Source organism: Rutidosis leptorrhynchoides, chromosome 5 (assembly GCF_046630445.1).
Source record: "Rutidosis leptorrhynchoides isolate AG116_Rl617_1_P2 chromosome 5, CSIRO_AGI_Rlap_v1, whole genome shotgun sequence".
In the NCBI taxonomy this organism is placed as follows: domain Eukaryota; kingdom Viridiplantae; phylum Streptophyta; class Magnoliopsida; order Asterales; family Asteraceae; genus Rutidosis; species Rutidosis leptorrhynchoides.
In genome coordinates, this window is record NC_092337.1 from 60,486,090 (window position 1) to 60,506,457 (window position 20,368).

The 20,368-nt window shown below is 35.2% G+C and overlaps 1 protein-coding gene across 1 annotated transcript; it reads right to left on the reverse strand.

Moving 5' to 3' along the window:
• Positions 1 to 7,586: 7,586 nt before the first annotated feature.
• Positions 7,587 to 8,612, reverse strand: LOC139848662 (uncharacterized mitochondrial protein AtMg00810-like). Its single transcript, XM_071838375.1, has 2 exons — positions 8,557 to 8,612; positions 7,587 to 8,463 (listed from the first exon to the last, which is right to left on the reverse strand). The coding sequence occupies exons 1-2, from the start codon at positions 8,610 to 8,612 to the stop codon at positions 7,587 to 7,589; spliced, it is 933 nt and encodes a 310-aa protein (XP_071694476.1).
• Positions 8,613 to 20,368: the final 11,756 nt, after the last annotated feature.

Sequence of the window (20,368 nt, forward strand, 5' to 3'; positions counted from 1 at the left end):
GAAGTCATCTATCACATAATTGAAACAACAATTACGTTAGCATATAAATATATCACATATAATATTTTTGACCAAATGATAAGCAAAAATCAGTAAAAACAAATATGGTCATAGTCCAGACTCACTAATGCATCCTAACAATTACCAGTTAAACACACTAATGTAATTTCTGGTTCCCTATGACCTCAAGCTCTGATACCAACTGTAACGACCCGTCAAAATCGCTATTGACGCGGCACGTTAATCATTGATTCCACAGTGAGGTTTTGACCTCTATATGATACGTTTTGATAAAATATTGCATTCATTAAAATAAGTGACTTTCTAAACATAGAAAGTTATAAACATGTGGGCAAGTGCTTAGGTATAAGCAAAACCCCGAAATACATAAGTCTTTAATTTACAGGTTGACATCACAGTCCAATTATTTATTACACAACGCAGTTTTATTTTGAATGCAATAAACTTTGTACAAAGCATGAGAGACTCCATGCAGGCAACAAGCACATCACAGCGGAAGCATTCTAAGGACTTGAGAATAAAACATGCTAAAAAGTCAACACGAATGTTGGTGAGTTATAGGTTTAATTGCTCGAGTCATAAACATATATAAAGATAGACCACAAGATTTCATCAAAAGTTTATCAATAGATTCTACGTAACAGAGCACCCTGGTAACTAAACTTAACGCTATAGTGATAATTACCCCATTCGTTTTAATACACGCAAACCAACGTGTCTTAAACTCAAATAACATACGTCCGTTAAAAGGCTAGCGCTCTAGCTCAGACGGGGATGTCAAGCCCTATGGATCCATATACAATTATTCGCGCCCACCAGTCCATATCCTATGTACTGGCAGCTACTAGTTACCAAAGCTAAGGGATTTCCGGTTTAACTCAGTGTAGAATTTAGTATGTACTTGTGTCTTATCGCGTTTAAAATAAATTGCATGTACTCTCAGCCCAAAAATATTTAAAGTATTTAAAAAGGGAGACTATAACTCACAGTTCAATATTGCGATTCAATATTGTAGGCAAATTGCGTAGACGTAATGATGGTAGATGACTGTATGGTTGGCCTTGGATTCAAGAACAATACCCCAAACAATACCCAATATTTCCTTAGCTTAAAGCGGTTTGAAACCCGAATTAAAATACCCTCGAATATACTTTATTATTATTAAACTTAAATTATAATTATAATTATAAATTAAAATTTAAGTTACAGATATATTTATGAAAAATATCGTCGAGCAAAACTGACCTTTTATAGTACTTTTCGATTTACTGTAGCTCATGCGATCGCATGAGTTTTCAGTGTTTTTGCCATGCGATCGCATGGCCGCCTTTTCCGTTTTTGTTTGCTAGTTCGTCGACATCAAATAGTGTTTTACTGTAGCAAATAGTGTTACTGTAGCAAATAGTGTTTCACTGTAGCACTGTAGCAAAATACGGTTTCACTGTAGTAAATAGTGTTTTACTGTAGTAAATAGTGTTTTACTGTAGCAAAGTAATTTTTACTGTAGCAACTAGGGTTTTACTGTAGGAAAGTCGTTTTTACTTGTACATACATATAATTGTTCATGAATCGTTGAGAGTAGTCAAAGGTAATTGTATATATGAAACAGTTCTAAAATTTTGAGACTCAATCTAACAGACTTTGTTTACCGTGCCAAAATAATAAATCGTATAGAGAATTGGTTTAAATTAGTCGAAATTTTTCGGGTCATCACAATCGGCGTCCAATGAGAATTGGCATCCGGAATGACACCGAACCCCCAACTATTAAGTAATGCCTGCGCATCCGCAGGAGTCAAAAACTGCGAAATTGGACGCGGTGGTTGCCAAGGTTGCAACGGTGTAAACGATGAATTCTGCTGAACACTCTGCGTCTGCAGAGGGATTGAAACCGTGGAACTATAAATAGGTACCTGGCCGCAGCATACTACGTGCGGGCCTAATGTTTCACCGCTAGTGCCTACCAAGATGACCCTTGGATCCACTGCGGAAAAATCCAACCGTGTGGTGGTAACTGGCGAGTTTGCCCTTGGCGGTGTAATCCCATCTGGATATATCGGCTTATACCTCTGAAAAGGCTCACCGGATACAGGTGGAAGATATGGCGCGTATCCCGCCCCCGTAGTCATAGCCTGCGTATGCTGACTGCCAGATGGTGTGTTCTGATTATCCGTTTGAGTACGTTCCGACGAGTCTCCGGAAGTCATGATATTGTTAAAAGAAAAAATTCAAAAAATTTCGTGAACAATAAGCCTTATAATTCAAAACCTTTTAAAAGAGAAAGCAATTAAACAGTCTTGAACTAATTTGACTCTCAATGAAAGCACCACTTGATCATGCATATTTTACCATGGGGTTTAATATGCCTACTCAACACGTTAGAAGGGCGGGGTTTAAGGATCTTAGAATGAGGCTCTCCGGTCCAGCTACCGTGAATAACCCTGGCCGACATGATGATGTCGGCGGGATGGCCAAGTGATTAAGTCCACCTTTTAATGACGATCGTCGATTAAAAGGCCCCAAATAAGGTCGTAGGTGCTAGTTAATCAAGAAACTAACATGTTAACCTTGAGAAGATGCTAGATGATGTTGTTACGTAAGACGTGTAGCAGATGATGGTTACGTAACGTGATGATGTTTAGAATGATAGTTAGAGTTTGTATATATAGGCAAACCCTAATTCTAGAACCATCCGAGATAATGGCAATCCTTTCCATAACAAACTCCCCCGAATCACGGATGTAATTATGGAAAAGATATTCACTTGATAGCCAAGTAATCGCTGTTCCGGGAACAAAGGCATTAGATACGAATCCGCATACCACATAACGCACATAAGCACACGCATACGCACCCTAGAGGGTGCCCGCATAGATATGGGGTGCGCATGCAGATTGCGGTATCATTAATAGTCAATATTGACAATTTCTCTAGAGATTAGTTATCGTACTTTATTATGTCTACGTCAGTCTTAACATTATACATTGTAATATGAGCTCTACCAATCACCGATTGGCTATTACAATGTATACATATGGCCGACACATGCTTTGGCCATTTTGGTATATCCTTAACAAATTGACGTAGTCATTCTGCCTCTTCACCAGCTTTATCCAAAGCAATGAATTATGATTCCATCGTGGATCTAGCAATAACCATTAGTTTACACGATTTTCACGAAATAGCAGCGTTTCCAAGTGTGAAGACATATCCACTTGTCGCTCTGGAATCATATAACTCCAATGAGATGTACTTGGATTACTATTGTATCTACTCAGCTTGCTTACAGCATATGCTAATTAGATCGAGTACAACTCATTCTATACAATAGAATGCATTATCATGCATCATGTTCTTGATATCAAATACAAGACACCCCCCCCCCCCCCCCCCACATTTTCAAGCTATTGTGTTCATTTTACACAACTAACAAGAGTTCTTGCTTATCCATTCAAAGCTTCCCCCACATGTCTTGCAACTTGATATCATTATAATATATATCTAATATGATTCTAATCAGTGAAGCGTTCAAATGTCTACACATAAGATTTACATCTTTTGTGATTTGTATTTGAGCAATTCTTAGACATATTCTATGTTTCACCTAGAGACGTCGAATTTAGAAAACTTAACAAAGTTCTCGCACTCAAATTATATTTTCACATTTGAATTCTGATTAGGTAATTCAAATCTCAAGATAATAATAATAAAATAAAGATTGACATCTTTATATAATAATTATCTTCAATATCGTAATCACACATAAATGGAATAATTCATATCATCAGTGACGTTTACAAATCTGGTTCCACAATATACCAGATGCTTTTATTACTGAATGAAAGCGATTTTTTCTTTAAATAAATTCAACACAATAAAATATTAGTTGTTAATTGATCTCTGCAGATGATCATCATTAACAAGTCCAAGTCTAGTACTCCATAGACTTTATTTCCAAAGCTTTGGAATAAAAGACGCATCATTCATATTCTCCATAGCCTTTCTCATAAGGAATGTCATAACATATCCCTTGTATCATGACAAAATTGACTTCAGATACATAAACACCGTCTTAAATATACCATTTAAAAGGGTTTCAAATATCATGTATATCTTTTATACATTCAGTGTTAATTCCTCTGTAAGCATTTTGCGTATGCCAATGTATCGAGGAAGTTCCTTTAGAACTAGCTCATTAGGTGTCTCATCCTCAACACCTACTTCATCTATTCTAGACGAACTTCGACGTTCATTTGTAATGTATAGAAATAAATTTTCAAAGAATGAAACGTTTCCCGATTCTATTATCGAACCTTTGTTTATATCCAAAATCTTGGATGCATGCACAAGGAAGCGATAAGGACTACAGTGTTCAACACCTCCGATAAATACGCAGTCAAAAGTCTTTGAACATATCTTTTGTGCCTTAGGTAGTGGAACAACTACCTTTGCTAGGCACCCCCACACTTTGAGGTAATCATAGGATGATTTTCTATTCCACCATAAATCGTATAGGGTTTCATCCCTATTCTTTTTGGGTATCTTATTTAAAAGATAGTTTGCCGATAGGATGACATCCCCCACATTTACTGGCTTACACCAGATCTTAACAACATGACATTCACCATATCTTTCAAGGTTCTATTCTTTGGTTCAATAGTCTCATTCGATTGGGGTGAGTAAGGTGCAGTGAATTCATGTCTAATGCCATTTTGTGAACAAAATTCAGCAAAAAGTGCGACATATTCACCACTTCTATCACTACGAAAAACCTTGAAATTCCGTTTAAGTTGATTCTCAACTTTGTTTTTATAAGCAATAAAATTCTCAATTGCTTCATCTTTACTTTTCAACAAGTAAACATAACAATACTTTGTGCTATCATTAATAAACATGAAGAACTTGTTACCATTCCTTGTTGGAATGGATTTCAAATCGCATACATCAGTGTGGACCATATCAAGGGGTTCGATTATTCGTTCAACCAAAGATGATCTCATTAATTTAGCTTAACGCTATACTTGTTCAACAACCACCCGAACACAAGATTCTTACAAATATGAGGAACATACAACATATTAATCAATGTGAGTTCCTATCGAGAGGTCAATTTCCAGAATCATCACTCTGAAATATAAATTAAAATAAACTGTTCTAGCAAAATAGAAAATTTCAGTTAGCAAATACCACGTGAACTAAACTAATTTAGGTTTTCAACCTAAATAAAGTTTTATTTTACCGTGAACAAATTGAGTTAAACCAAACATGTTTCAACTTAACTAGATCAAACCAATCAGGTTTCAACCAAATAGGTAAACCAAGCAGGTTTAACCTAAACAAGTAAACCAAATAGGTTTAAACTCAACGGGTAAACCAAATAGGTTTCGACCCAAACAAGTAAACCAAACAGGTTTAAACTCAAAGGGTAACTAAACAGGTATCACCTTAAAACTGTTTCAACTCAAAAGGTAAACCGAACATGTTTCAACCCTTCAGTTAAACCAAGCAGGTTTAAACACAAACATGTAACCAAACATGTTAAAACCAAAAGATTTATACTAAACGATTAAACTAAACATTTTAACAAGACCGGTTAAACAAAACATGTTTAAGCCCAACTGTTAAACAAACAATTTTATATCCGGTTTAATAACAGTCTAAAACTGTCCGAATACTGTCCCGAAGACAGTCTATAACCAGTTTCGAATACTGTCTGGAAACATATCGAAATACAGTTCGAAATCAGTCCGTAAACGGTCTGAAGACTGTTCGAATACACGTTATAGAACGATCGACTTGCGCACAAGTAATCTGAATGATTCCAAGCCTGAACCACGCTCACAATTTGAGCATCATGATTCGCAAGGTTCAGTCATGAACCTCGCAAGGTTCAGTCAAGAACCTCGCATGGTTCTTTAGCGTGGTAGATAAAAGAACGTCTTTTACTGCCAACGTTTAAAGTTCACACCAGTGAACTTCTCAAGTTTTCTCAGCATGAGAGAACCGTGTACTATGTGTATACCGAATTTAATCTAAAATTAAAAAAAGGAACATGATGAATCTTTTTTTTTTTTTTTCAAGTGACATTGTAGATTAAAAATATATGATAACATATCAAATATATCAAATCATGTGCCAATATAAGACAATATAGTGAAGTACACTTCTAAATTCATCATATATTCAAGTTATATGGCAACTAGCCTAATAACAATTTGACACATTTGAAGCACATTTATTTATGATATATACAAAATCACAATCCATTAATACAAGATTCATCATTAATCCATTTTGTACCATATCAACATGCATACATTAACATCTCATATCATATGAATCAATATCGTAACATAATATTGACAAATGTTTTCTACAAACAGAACAAACATTATAATCATAAATAGATGGAGATAAAATATTTCAAAGTGTCTTTCGAATTTGAATGACTAATGGCTAAATCCTAAAGCCATGATGGTAATATGCATTCTCTACATTACCCATACATAATACAATATGTCGATTGTTTTTTGTAAATGAAAAACCACTAAAGCAATTGACATAAGATAGCATATCATATATTAATTGGAAAGAGAATCTAGAATTAGCATAACATATTATGTTTAACTTTTATAAAATAATATGTTAAAACTATTTAATATAGCAAAACAGCAACAACATATCGCAACAAATTTATATAAAACCGATTCAAACTTACACATCGATTATCTAGCATATATAATAATATATACATATCTAGCAACAAGCATAGATTCAAGGTTACATACAATACACGTGATAATAATCATAATCTCAGTAAATTATTTGACACGTTAAATATATGATCGATCATATATCACTTAGCAAATTAAAAGCATAATATAATAATTTAAGTTCACTAACAATTTAATCATAATCGATCTTTATAATCATAATAGATAAATAGATAGACTCATAAATTCAAGGTCTACATATGGAGAATAATTAAATTGCATATGCATTATATCCACATTCAAGGTAGCGTATATAAGCGAAATCAAATCAATCAAGATACACATATATAAGCTAAATTCAATTTAAGCATATATCAGTTGGTATACCCGAATTGTACCTGAATTATATGGACAGTAGGTACACGAATTATATAGCCAAATCATGATTATATAGAGCTAACAATAAAATAAAAAAAAAATTAATTTGCGAACAGTAAGTTCAATCGGTTTATAACACAATTATTCTCGCATGTAACACGTTTATTACTTCCAATTAAGTATATCAGTTTCGCGGAACAAGAGTCTGTTTAAGTTTGTAGGAATATAGTATACGAAACTGAAACAAGTAAATCAAATAATTGTTAATTGTAATATTATTGATAATTTGATTGTGCGTACATGAATGATCAATACCACATATAAATAGATGACAACTTAACCTAATGGGCTAACACAAGAAACTAGGCCCTTATAGAGATGGGCTTACAAAACATAAACATAATAATAATTATAATAATATCGGCTAACATCCCCCCGCAGTTGGAGCGGGAGCTGAACGAACGCTCAAACTGGTTCAGAACTCATCAAAAAGAACAGTAGGAAGGCTTTTGGTGAATATGTCGGCATACTGATATCGCGATGGAACATGAAGAACGCGCACATGTCCTTGCGTCACAAGATCCCACACGAAATGAATATCAATCTCTATGTGTTTCGTGCGCTGGTGTTGAACCGGGTTACCAGACATGTATACTGCACTCACATTATCACAATACACAACAGTGGCAGAAAACAAAGGACAGTGAAGCTCGCGAAGTAGATTAAGAAGCCAACATGTCTCGGCAACAGCATTAGCAACCCCGCGGTACTCTGCTTCGGCACTGGAGCGAGATGGCGTTAACTGTCGTTTTAAGGACCACGACAGAAGGTTATTACCCAAAAAAACACAATATCCTGAGGTTGAGCGGCGAGTAGTAGGGCAACCAGCCCAGTCAGCATCTGAGTAGGCTGTCAGAGACGTGGTAGATGATGCAAAGAGCTGTAGACCAAGATCAAGTGTACCCTGAATATACCGGAGAATCCACTTAAGTGCGAAAAAATGCTGCTCTCGTGGGTCATGCATGAATAAGCATATATGCAGTACTGCGTAAGCAATGTCTGGTCTCGTGAAAGTGAGGTACTGAAGAGCCCCGGCTAGGCTGCGATACAATGTTGGATTAGCAACCGGTGGACCTGAAGTATTAAGCTTGGAGCTGGTTTCGACCGGGGTTCTGCTCGGGTGACACCCCATCATATCTGCGCGCTCTAGAATATCAGTAGCGTACTTCTTCTGAGATAGAAACATCCCTGAAGAGGTACGAGTAACTGAAATGCCCAAAAAAAGTTCAGCGGGCCAAGATCGGTCATGGAGAACTCCCGGTGAAGAAAGGCAATAACCCGCTGAAGAAACTCTGTCAATGATGCAGTCAAAATAATATCGTCCACATATAATAAGAGATATGCAGTATCAGTACCCTGTCGATAAATAAATAAGGAAGTGTCACATCGGCTTTGCTGGAAACCGACACTCTGAGCATAGCCTTCGAATCGCTGGTACCATGCGCGTGGAGCCTGCTTCAATCCGTAGAGGGATTTCTACAGGAGACACACATGATCCGGTCGTGAAGGGTCACGAAAACCTGGAGGTTGATGCATATAGACAGTCTCAGAAAGATGGCCGTGAAGGAAAGCATTCTTGACATCTAGCTGATGAACGGACCAGTGTCGAGAAATGGAAAGACTGAGAATGGTCCGTGATGTGTGCGAGGTGTACTAGGAAATAGTATTAATTTTTACAACGAAATACTATTAAATACAATACAATTTTACACAAGTGATTTATTTATTTATAGAGTGGATATACCTAAACCTTGCTACAACACTTATAGGCAGTGTACCTAATCGTACAATAGTGTAGTTTTTAGTAAGTCCGGTTCGTTCCACAGGGATCTTTAAAACAAGCTTAACGCTATATTTTTTTTAACTTATATTTGTAAAAATACAAAAATATATAAGTAATATTATTATTATAAAAAGGGAGTTTTTACCGTTTAATGACCGGTTTGTCGATTTTTAAAACTTTAGTCGCAGTTAAAACCTAATGTAAAATATTAAAAATAAATATAACTTAATTTAAAGCGTAAAGTAAATAACGATAATAAAATGACAATAAATAAAAGTACGATAATTAAAAGTGCAATTAAATATGAAATATATAAATTATGCTTATTTAAACTTCTGTAATCATGATGTTCGACGTGTTGATTTTAGTTTTATTACCATGGGTTAATTGTCCTTTGTCCTGGATTATTCGATATGTCCATACGGATTTGTCCATAATAGTCCATCAGTCATAATCATAAAGTGCGGAAGTCTTCGTCAAATTATTCTTATTCCCGAAGTCAAATATTCCAACTAATTGGGGATTCGAATTGTAACAAGGTCTTAATACTTTGTTTAATGAATACACCAGGTTATCGACCGTGTGTAGTCCAAGGTTTTACTACTTTGTTAACAATTACACCAATTACCCTTGAATGTAATCCACCCCTGTTTCAACAAGTCTATTAACTATTAATCCAATCCCGTGTCCGATAAAATGAACAATTATTGGTATTTATAGATATCCCGCCCACCGTACCCAGTCAAGCGTATGTGGTTATATATAAATACGTCAAATTATAAGTCTATATATTAAATCAACGAGGTATCATTTAGTTAATATAAAGCCCATTAATAGCCCATAGTCTAATTTCCACAAGTGTCGTTCTTTTATCCAAACCCCAATTATGGTCCAAAGCCCAATTACCCAATTTTAATATTTTAGCCCAACATCACGATTACTTCGGCATTAAATAAGCATAATAATAACTTAGCTACGAGATATTAAATTAATAAGGTTGAACATAACTTACAATGATTAAAAATAGCGTAGCGTTACACGGACAAAATTTCGACTTACACCCTTACAACATTCGCTAACATACCCTTATTATTAGAATTAAAATTAAAATTATAATATATATATATATATATATATATATATATATATATATATATATATATATATATATATATATATATATATATATATATATATATATATATATATATATTACGAGTGAGTAAGAAGGAAGAAAAAGATGTATAAAATCATCACCAAACTGCGAAATTTATAGGACCTGAGCTGAAAAAGTGTGCCATGCGATCGCATGGCTTTTGTGCCTCCAGGCCATGCGATCGCATGGAGGTAGGTACCAGCTCACATGAGTTTGTTTTCTTGTTTTGCCAACGGTTTATAATAATAATATAATATATAAATAATTTATAGAATTATTTAAATATTATATTATATTCGTGTGCATAGTTGACTTGTAATTTTTAGTCCGTTGCGTTTAGCGTTGAGAGTTGACTTTGGTCCCGGTTCCGGATTTTCGAACGTCCTTGCGTACAATTTAATATCTTGTATTTTGCGTTTCGCATCTTGTACTCTTGTAATTTTGAGACGTTTCTCATCAATAATTGGAACCACTTTGATTGTACTTTATACTTCTGAGCTTTTTGGTCGTTTGCGTCTTCAATTCGTCGAATCTGTCTTTTGTCTTCACCTTTTATTATTTAAACGAATATTACTTGTAAATAGAACAATTGCAACTAAAAGCTTGTCTTTCTTGAGGGATAATGCTATGAAATAGATGTTCGTTTTTAGCATTATTAGTCCGAATGGTGGCCGGTTTAACAACCGGGCTAAACGTCTCATCATAATCAATACCAACCTGTTGGCTGCTACCATTAGCAACTAGTCGAGCCTTATACCTGCTCAAAGTCCCATCAGCATTAAACTTGTGCTTAAACAACCACATGGAGCGAACTATGTTCGTGTCCGAAGGGCGAGGCACAAGGGTCCAAGTATTATTTTTAATTAAAGCATTATACTCTTCGGTCATAGCGTGTTGCCAGTTAGGGTCTTTAAACGCGTGAGAGTAAGAGGTAGGAATGGGAGAGGTGGTGGACACGTGAAGATTCAGACGGTCTACGAGTTTAGTGTAACATCGGCCATTTTTTTTTAAAAACACATCAGAAGACTTTAATAACAAACACAATATAAGTAACGTCATTACATTAATCCGTGTAATTACGTTTAAGTTTACACAACGGTGTTACATTATTACAAAACATTATTTATACAAAAGTCCACATCAGAGTTGGGTTGTCAAACATGTCTTCTGCAACAGCACCCATCCCGACTAGCAGTACCTAAACCTGCAAGGGGAGAATATGTGGGGGATTAGCGCACCGCTAAGTGAATGGAATCTAACTAACAGATATAGCTTAAGACACACATAAGCTATATGCTAACAACAACACTTGCTAACTACCAACTAGCATACAATAAGACAATACGAGGATCGGCGGCTTGTACGAGCACACGACTCCCAGCTGATCGGGCCTGAGTCTACCGATAGTCCCTGCTACTCAATTCACATGTTAGTTATCCAGATGCAGGGGATGCATCATTCACACTATACTCCACAATCAGTAGCCTATGGACCCAACCTCCCCTAGGCACGGTTGACCTCATACGGACTCTAACCTCTCCTAGGCACGGTCTCGAGTCCCCAGTCTCCCTAGGCCCGACTGGTGCCATTCACACAGTGTACACATAATTCACATACAACATCAGGCATACTATACTATTCTAACATGGCAATTTCTACACTATGCATGGTAAAAGAGTCAACCACAGTAGCATGATATGCTACTTAAACTCTATCCGGAGATAGATCCACTCACCAATTACCAGCAACTGCCCAGTTATTATTTCTGAGCTTCCTCCTTGTCCTTATCTCCTGAGAACAACAAAAACCAAGTTAGAATAGTGTTCCCATCAAGATTAGACACACTGACAGCGAATTATAGCAAATTAGTAAAAAAAAAATGCCTCGGCTAAAATTTTCATGCTTATTTGGTATTTCACAATCGGCCGAAAGTCAAACTCATTAGTCTATCTGGAGGTCTGATTCATCGACCGACTGCGTTCATCGACCGACTTTCTGGAGGTCCGATTCATTAGTCTTATCAAGATAATTTGCACGGCGCCCTCTCCATTTTACGAGACAGATCCTCTCATGGTTAGGATAAGTCTGACCACTTGGCGACCCTGTTTGATGTTGAGGTCCGTGGATTTCCAGCTGATTTTCGAGAAAACTTTTCAAGGTTTTTCGTAGACTCTATAACTGGTCTGGACGACAACTTCCTGACCTAAATCAAGAACCGCGTTTTTTTTTCGGAAGACTTTACTTCCTTTTAATGATGGAATTGATTCATCGTGTAGATCCATCTTTCTTTCAAATATATTACAGTAAATCGGGTAAAACTGATTAGTTTAGTCTAAAACAAAAGCATCTTCAGTTATTTGTACAAAAATATATTATATATGTTTTAAATAACTTGGTAATTTTTCCCACACTTGGCTTTTATTTTCCTTTCTTTGCCTTTTTATTGTCCTCTATTCCATTTTAAATGAATTCTAACATTTTAGGTTGTTTCTCAATTTATGTCCTTTCTGAGGTAACAATAATTTCGGTGTTAACACCTAGTTTTATCGTTCATAAATATGTATAAACATGATTTTGAGTTCAATTAATTGAAAATTTTAAAAAATTTTACTAGAATTGGGTAGTCAGTATATAAGACTAGGGCTGTTCTTTATTATCAGAGAGCACTAGATTCTAATACAACTACTGCGTTACTAGTATTTTTAATGGTAACCAAGTGTTTAGATCAAAAATTTTTAAAAATCCGAAAGAATTTAACCCCTTCCCACACTTAAGATCTTGCAATGCCCTCATTTGCAAGAAATCGATAACAATTTAAATTATTGAGGGTGATTAGCGTAGAAAAATGATTAAATTTTACCAAAGTTTCCAAACATATTGGCGTTTGTTTGCTGAATGATAAATGGTGCACATCATTTGTTCATTCCGTCTTGTTGTTACATCACATTTGTTTTTCGTTTTGTCATCAAAATTAGTAGCTTTTGCTGAACTTAATGTCAGTCTTTGAAAATGCGCTGTTTTACCCTGTTGTGTACAATTGACAATATACATACATACAAATATATACATGCATGGTAATTTGAAATGGGACTTTAAATCCCACTTTCAAATCAAATATGAAATATTAGTACAAAATAATAAAATATTAAACTTACATAAAAGTATCAAAATATAATGTGTTTAAACATAAATAAATAGAAATAATAAAAAGATAAAAATCATAGAAATCACCAACTGGAACTATATCAATCTGGATAGGGGTTCCAGTTCATGTCGTCGTCCGGGTTCCATGGTTGGTGATAGGTGTACTGGTATGCCGGGTTAGGGTCGTAGAGAGCAAATGGTGGTCTCATCTCGGACTGGTGTGGAGGATAGTAAGCGGGTCGGGTCAGGACGTAGTGCTCCTGAGGTGACAGCCGGCTCATAATCTGAAGCTGATGATAGTCCCATCTATCATGCTGTCGTTGCCTAGAATACTCGTAATCATTTCGGGCTTACCACAACTCAATTACTAAATGTTATAGACTATAAATGTGACGCCCCGTACAAAACCATCGTGTACGGATCATCAATCAACAGGATCATTACATGGTCAAACACTATATGCTGTTTGAAAACCGATTTGCATTCATAAAAAGATAACGTTTTACAAAAGATAGCGTGCATCCTACGAATATGAGCATAAACATAATTATTTGACCCTAAGGTCGTTACAAAGCCATTGTTTGAAATTAACATAAACTATGAATGCCAAAGAAAAGTTCCATGATTGAGACATCTCTAGTAATGCAGCGGATAACTAATACAGCAGGTCCTTAACAGCAATTCAATAACAGCATGACATCAAGTCTAACAGCGGAAGCAATAAACCTCTAGGCACCTGCAAAATACACGCTTAAAAGTCAACACGAATGTTGGTGAGCTATAGTTTAAGTTGTAACAGTAACGTAAGATAGGCCACGAGATTTCAGTGTAACAAACAGTATGAAAAGTATATGTATAACCGTGGGCACCCGGTAACTAGACTTAATGTTTATAACCTCCTGAAAGTACACTTGGCGAGTGCGTATGTTCACGAAGTATTAAACACCCGTTAAATGCTAGCACGACTAGCCCGAGTGGGGATGTCAAACCCTATGGATCCATATCTAAGATTCGCGTTCACCGGTTCAAAAGCCAATGACTAAACGTTACCGTGCTAAGGGGAATGTTTATGCCGTTGTATAACCCACACACATATAAAGTTTAAGTACTCGTGCCTAACATGTAAAATGTAAAAAGTGCCTGTATTCTCAGTCCCAAAATAGTTAAAGTAAAAAGGGATGCTATAACTCACAGTGATAAAAGCGGTAAAGTCGGTAATGAAAGTACGCAAGTAGTAAGTCGGTCCGAAAGGTCGTAAACCTATATCAAAGGTTACTAGGTCAGTAAGTTGTCCTTATAAGTTCTAATAGTGCATAAAATAAGTTTAAGTGTCATCATCATCATCATTCATCATCATAAAAGCTAAGTAAGTTCGACAAGAATAGAGATCGAAACAATAGGCTGATTTAGGTCAGCTGCTACGACCTCTACGTAAATCGAAAAGACGCATAGTCAGTGGCTATGGCTCCGTATATGAGTTCCCTAACAGTTAACCAATTTTCAGAACCTAACTCGTCTTCGTTTGACCGTGGCGACGGTTTAAGTGCGAGTAGGTCAGAAATTTCAGCACAACGTTAATAGGGTGTAGTGACTCTCGGAGGGCCATAAATCCTAAACCGTAACTCGGATTAAGACGAGGCCTAAACGGAAAATCATCTACTCGAACCGAAATAACTGAAAATCGACTTTCCAGTAGCCCAGGTGTCCTGATCAGATACGAAAATCAGTGGACAAGTGCTCCAGTGGGGTTCTTGGTGCTTGATGCTCATCACGGTTCTCATCCTTGATGCTTGTAGCTTCAAGTGTACAACTCGTTGATGGTTTAGCATCACTTTTGACCAAGATTCTACCATCAATACACAATATGTTAAGACCAAGTGGTAACACAACTCATTTAAGAGTCTTAGATGGATGATGAACCAAGGTCACATCATATCCTTAGTCTTAACACAGTTACAAGTCCTATTTACAAACAAAGTTACAAACTTCACATCAATCAAACAAGTATGAACATGATCTAAGTCAAATGAAGTGATGGAACCCTAAGCTAGAGAGCTTGGATCCCTATTCACACAAGTTACAAGGTTGCAAAGCTAGAAAGCTTGAACCTTTGATGTTCTTGAAGATCTTGAAGCATAAAGCTTGGATCTTTAAGATATAAGAAGATAACAAACACAAGTTTGAATCTTTTTAACAAAATAACAAGATCATAAGTTAGAAAACTTAGATTTAACAAGAAGATAGGGAGATTCAAGCTAGAGAGCTTGCATCTTGATTGTTCTTGAAGATCTTGAAGCATAAAGCTTGGATCTTTAAGATATATGAAGATAACAAACAAAAGTTTGAATCTTTTTAACAAAACAACATGATTAAAGCTAAAATAATCTAGATCTACAAAGTTGGTGAAGATTCAAAGCTAGAAAGCTTGAATCTTCGATGTTCTTGAAGGATTCATGCTTGAATCAACAAGTGATGTCAAAGCTAAGGGGTATAAAATACTATTAAATTTTAGCAGAAAATACTATTAAATACGATACAATTTTACACAAGATATTTATTTATTTATAGAATGGATATACTTAAACCTTGCTACAACACTTATAGGCAGTGTACCTAATCGTACAGTAGTGTAGTTTTTAGTAAGTCCGGTTCGTTCCACAGGGAATCTTTTTAAACAAAGCTTAACGCTATATTAGTTTACTTTTATAAAAATACAAATATATATATAAGTAATATTATTATTATAAATAAAGGGGGGGTTTTTTACCGTTTAATGACCGGTTTGTCGATTTTAAAACTTTAGTCGCAGTTAAAACCAAATGTAAAATATTAAAAATAAATACAAGACTTAAATTAAAGCATAAAGTAAATAACGATAATGAAATTTGGAATAATAAAAGTGCGATAAAGTAAACTTGCGATAATTAAAAAGTACGATAATTAAAAGTGCAATTAAATACAATAACAATAAAAATGCGATAATTAGAAGTGCAATTAAATATAAAATAAAGGAAATTAAATATGAAGTAAAAGAATTATGCTTATTTAAACTTCCGTAATCATGATGTTTGACGTGTTGATTTTAGTTTTATGCCCATGGGTTAATTGTCCTTTGTCCTGGATTATTTAATATGTCCGTCTGGTTTTTGTCCATAACAGTCCATCAGTCATAAATATAAAGTGCGAGTGTCCTCGTCAAATTATCCTTATACCCGAAGTTAAATATTCCAACTAATTGGGGACTTAAACTGTAACAAGATTTTAATACTTTGTTTAATAATTACACCAGGATGTCGACTGAGTGTAACCCAAGGTTTTAATATTTTGTTATCAATTATACCAAGTGTCCTTGTACATAATTTCACCCCTGTTTTAATTATTCTAGTGGCTATTAATCCATTCCCGTGTCCGGTTAAATGAACAATTATTCGTACATATAAATACCCCGCCCATCGTGTCCGATCGAGTGTATATGGTAATTTATAGGGACGCCCAATTGTAAATCTTTATATTAACATTAACAAACTATCATTTAGTTAAACAAATATAAAGCCCATTAATAGCTCATAGTCTAATTTCCACAAGTGTCGTTCTTTTGTCCAAACCCCAATTATGGTACAAAGCCCAATTACCCAATTTTAATAATTAGCCCAACATCATGATTACTTCGTTTTAAATAAGCATAATAATAACTTAGCTACGAGGCATTAATGTAAAAAGGTTGAACATAACTTACAATGATTAAAAATAGCGTAGCGTTACACGGACAGAATTTCGACTTACACCCTTACAATATTCGCTAACATACCCTTATTATTAGAATTATAATTAAAATTAAAATTAAAATATAAATATAAATATTTACGATATATTGAGAGAGAGAGATATATGATGGATCAAAAATGCTCAGAATTCGGTTGGCTTTATAGGGAGTTTCAAAACTTGGGGCTCCGCGACTCGCGGCCAATTTTTCCTTCAAACTCCGCGAGTCGCGGAGTTTGAAATTACAGCTCAGATACTTTGGAGTCTTTCTTGCCGATGGATTTATAAATATATATAATATATTAAATAATTATAAGAATTATTTAAATATTATATTATATTTATGTGCATAGTTGATTTGTAATTTTTAGTCCGTTGCATCGAGCGTTGAGAGTTGACTCATGTCCCGGTTCCGGATTTTCGAACGTCCTTGCGTACAATTTAATATCTTGTACTTTGCGTTTTGAATCTTGTACTCTTGTAATTTCGAGACGTTTCTTATCAATAATTGGAACCTCTTTGATTGTCTTTTGTACTTTTGAGCTTTTTGGTCGTTTGCGTCTTCAATTCGTCGAATCTGTCTTTTGTCTTCACCTTTTATTATTTAAATGATTATCACTTGTAAATAGAACAATTGCAACTAAAAGCTTGTATTTCTTGAGGAATAATGCTATGAAATATATGTTCGTTTTTAGCATTATCAAATATTCCCACACTTGAGTGTTGCTTGTCCTCAAGCAATATCGTCTTGAAATACTAGAATCACTTCTTTATTCTTCACACTTTGTACATCAGTGATTTCTATACGGTGGTATAAACAATGGTAGTAATGATATGGTTTACAGTCCCACATGACTCTAAAAATTTAGATCCATTAAGGAAATTGGATCTTTATGAAAACATTTGATCTTTTGAAAATTAAATCTAGTTTTTACCCTAGATAAGTTTTCCGGAATAACCCTTTACCGGTGTTTGCAAAATATTTTTGTGGGTTTGGTGGGTTTCAGATTTGAAAAATTTTTAGCTTAAAACTTATGGTTTTGTGTCACCCACTTGCTAACCTTGTATTTGGAAAGCAACACGTCCAGTTTACTTGTCCTGTATATTACCTTTCGGTAAACTACCGTCCGGTTGTAAAGGAAAGCGTTGAACAAGCAACTGTTAAGGCAATGTCCCCTGACATGCTTTTAATTATGGTCTATAACGTGTCGAACGCAATTACTATCCTTGGTAGGAGCAATAGTAAAGCTCACCCTTATAATTTTTCGGTATGGCACAAGGTCCTGTATTTGACCACTATGCAACCACCGTTCTTACGGTTGACACCCGATTTGGTTCAGGTGACCTAATGAATTCCAGGTGAATTCCTAGGATTTTACGTTCAATGGTAATGAACGTATTGAAAATAGGGTTTTCAGAAAACAAATCGGTTTGTAATTTTTTTTTTTCAAAATATTTTCTCGTTCAAGCTCGAGTTTAGATATCATTGAATTCCATGAGTTTGTAATTCTCAATCTTTAAGGTCAATCTCTAGAATTGAGTAATATCAGTCTTAAAAGCTGATTTTTAATCTTTAAGGAGATTATCCTTTCTGGGGATCTGATTCATTAGTCTTATCCAGCTAATTTGCATGGTGCCCCCCCATTTTACGAGATAAATCCTTCTCATGGTTAGGATAAATCTGACCACTTGGCGACCCTGTTTAATGCTGAGGTCCGTGGATTTCCTGCTGATTTTAGTGATGACTTTTCTAGATTTTTCGTCAACCTACAGCTGGTCTGGACGACAACTTCATGACCTAAATCAAGAAGCGCGTGTCTTTTTCGGAAGACTTTACTTCCTTTTAATGATGGAATTGATTCATCGTGTAGATCCGTCTTTCTTTTCTTTCATCGGGTAAAACAGTTTAGTTTAGTCTAAAGCAAAAGTATTTTCAGTTATTTGTTACAGATATATGTGACATATGTTTAAGATAACTTGGTAAATTTTCCCACACTTGGCTTTTATTTTCCTTTTTATCGTCCTCTATTCCATTTTAAATGAATTTTAACATTTTGGTTTGTTTCTCAATTTATGTCCTTTCCGAGGTTACAATAATTTCGGTGTTAAAATCTAGTTTTATCGTTCATAAATATGTATAAACATGATTTTGAGTTCATTTAATTGAAAATTTTGAAAAATTTTACTAGAATTGGGTAGTCAGTATATAAGACTAGGGCCGTTCTTTATTATCAGAGAGCACTAGATTCTAATACAACTACTGCTTTACTAGTATTTTTAATGGTAACCAAGTGTTTAAGATAAAAATTTTAAAATCCGAAAGAATTTAACCCCTTCCCACACTTAAGATCTTGCAATGCCCTCATTTGCAAGAAATCAGTAAAAATTTAAATTATTGAGGGTGATTTGTGTGAAAAAGATTAAATTTTTACCAAAGTTTCCAAATATATTGGCGTTTGTTTGCTGAATGATAAATGGTGCACATCATTTGTTCATTCCGTCTTGTTGTTATTTCACATATATTTTGCATCTTGTCGTCAAAATTAGTTACTTTTGTTGAACTTAATGCCAGTCTTTGAAAATGCGTTGTTTTACTCTGTTGTGTACATAATATAAACTGCAAACATATATACATATTTTTGAAGTTTGGTATATTACCCCACATTCAAAAATTATTAAAATCTAAGAATAAAAGTTAGACAATTATAAAAACTATTACAATATTAACAAAAGTATTAAACGTATCAATCATTACAAATTACAAAAAAAAAAAAATATAAGAAGTAAACTAGGGATGATATTGATACCAATAGGGGTTCCAGGCATAACCATAGGTGCTATAGAATGCTTCGGCAGGGTTATACGTAGGATATGGTGGCTGCATCTCTATAGACCAGGGAGGGAAGATGGGTTTCGGTGTAGGAATATAGTTTCTACCTATATGTTGGCAATGAGCTATGATTTGGTTCTGATGAACTTGCCAATCTTCAAATGCTCTCTGTCTAGCATTTTCGTACTCCTGAGAAGCTATAAACCTTTGCATTTCTTGCATCTCATTCCCCCCTCCTACATTACCTTGCTGTTGGTTTCTCTCAACCTGTGGATGTCTACCATGGTATGGTACTGCGGCGTTATTTCGCCTCTTCAAAACTTTCGCACCATGGTATACATTTAAACCTATAGTATCGCGGGGTTCTGGTTCTTCCACTAATAATCCCCCCCGACTTATATCCACACCTAGATATTCAGCAATCAAAGTAATAAAAATACCACCTCCTATTATGCTATGCGGTCTCATCCCCCGAACCATAGCTGATAAATAATAACCCACACAATACGGTATACTTACAGC

What these genes read in the sequence shown, in the direction of transcription:
- LOC139848662 (XM_071838375.1), bottom strand. Translation starts at nt 8,612, where the DNA reads ATGGTACCAGCGATTCGAAGGCTATGCTCAGAGTGTCGGTTTCCAGCA. An exon ending in CGGTTTCCAGCAAAGCCGAT is followed by an intron (nt 8,464 to 8,556) that starts GTGACACTTCCT and finishes CATCATTGACAG; the next exon opens with AGTTTCTTCAGCGGGTTATT.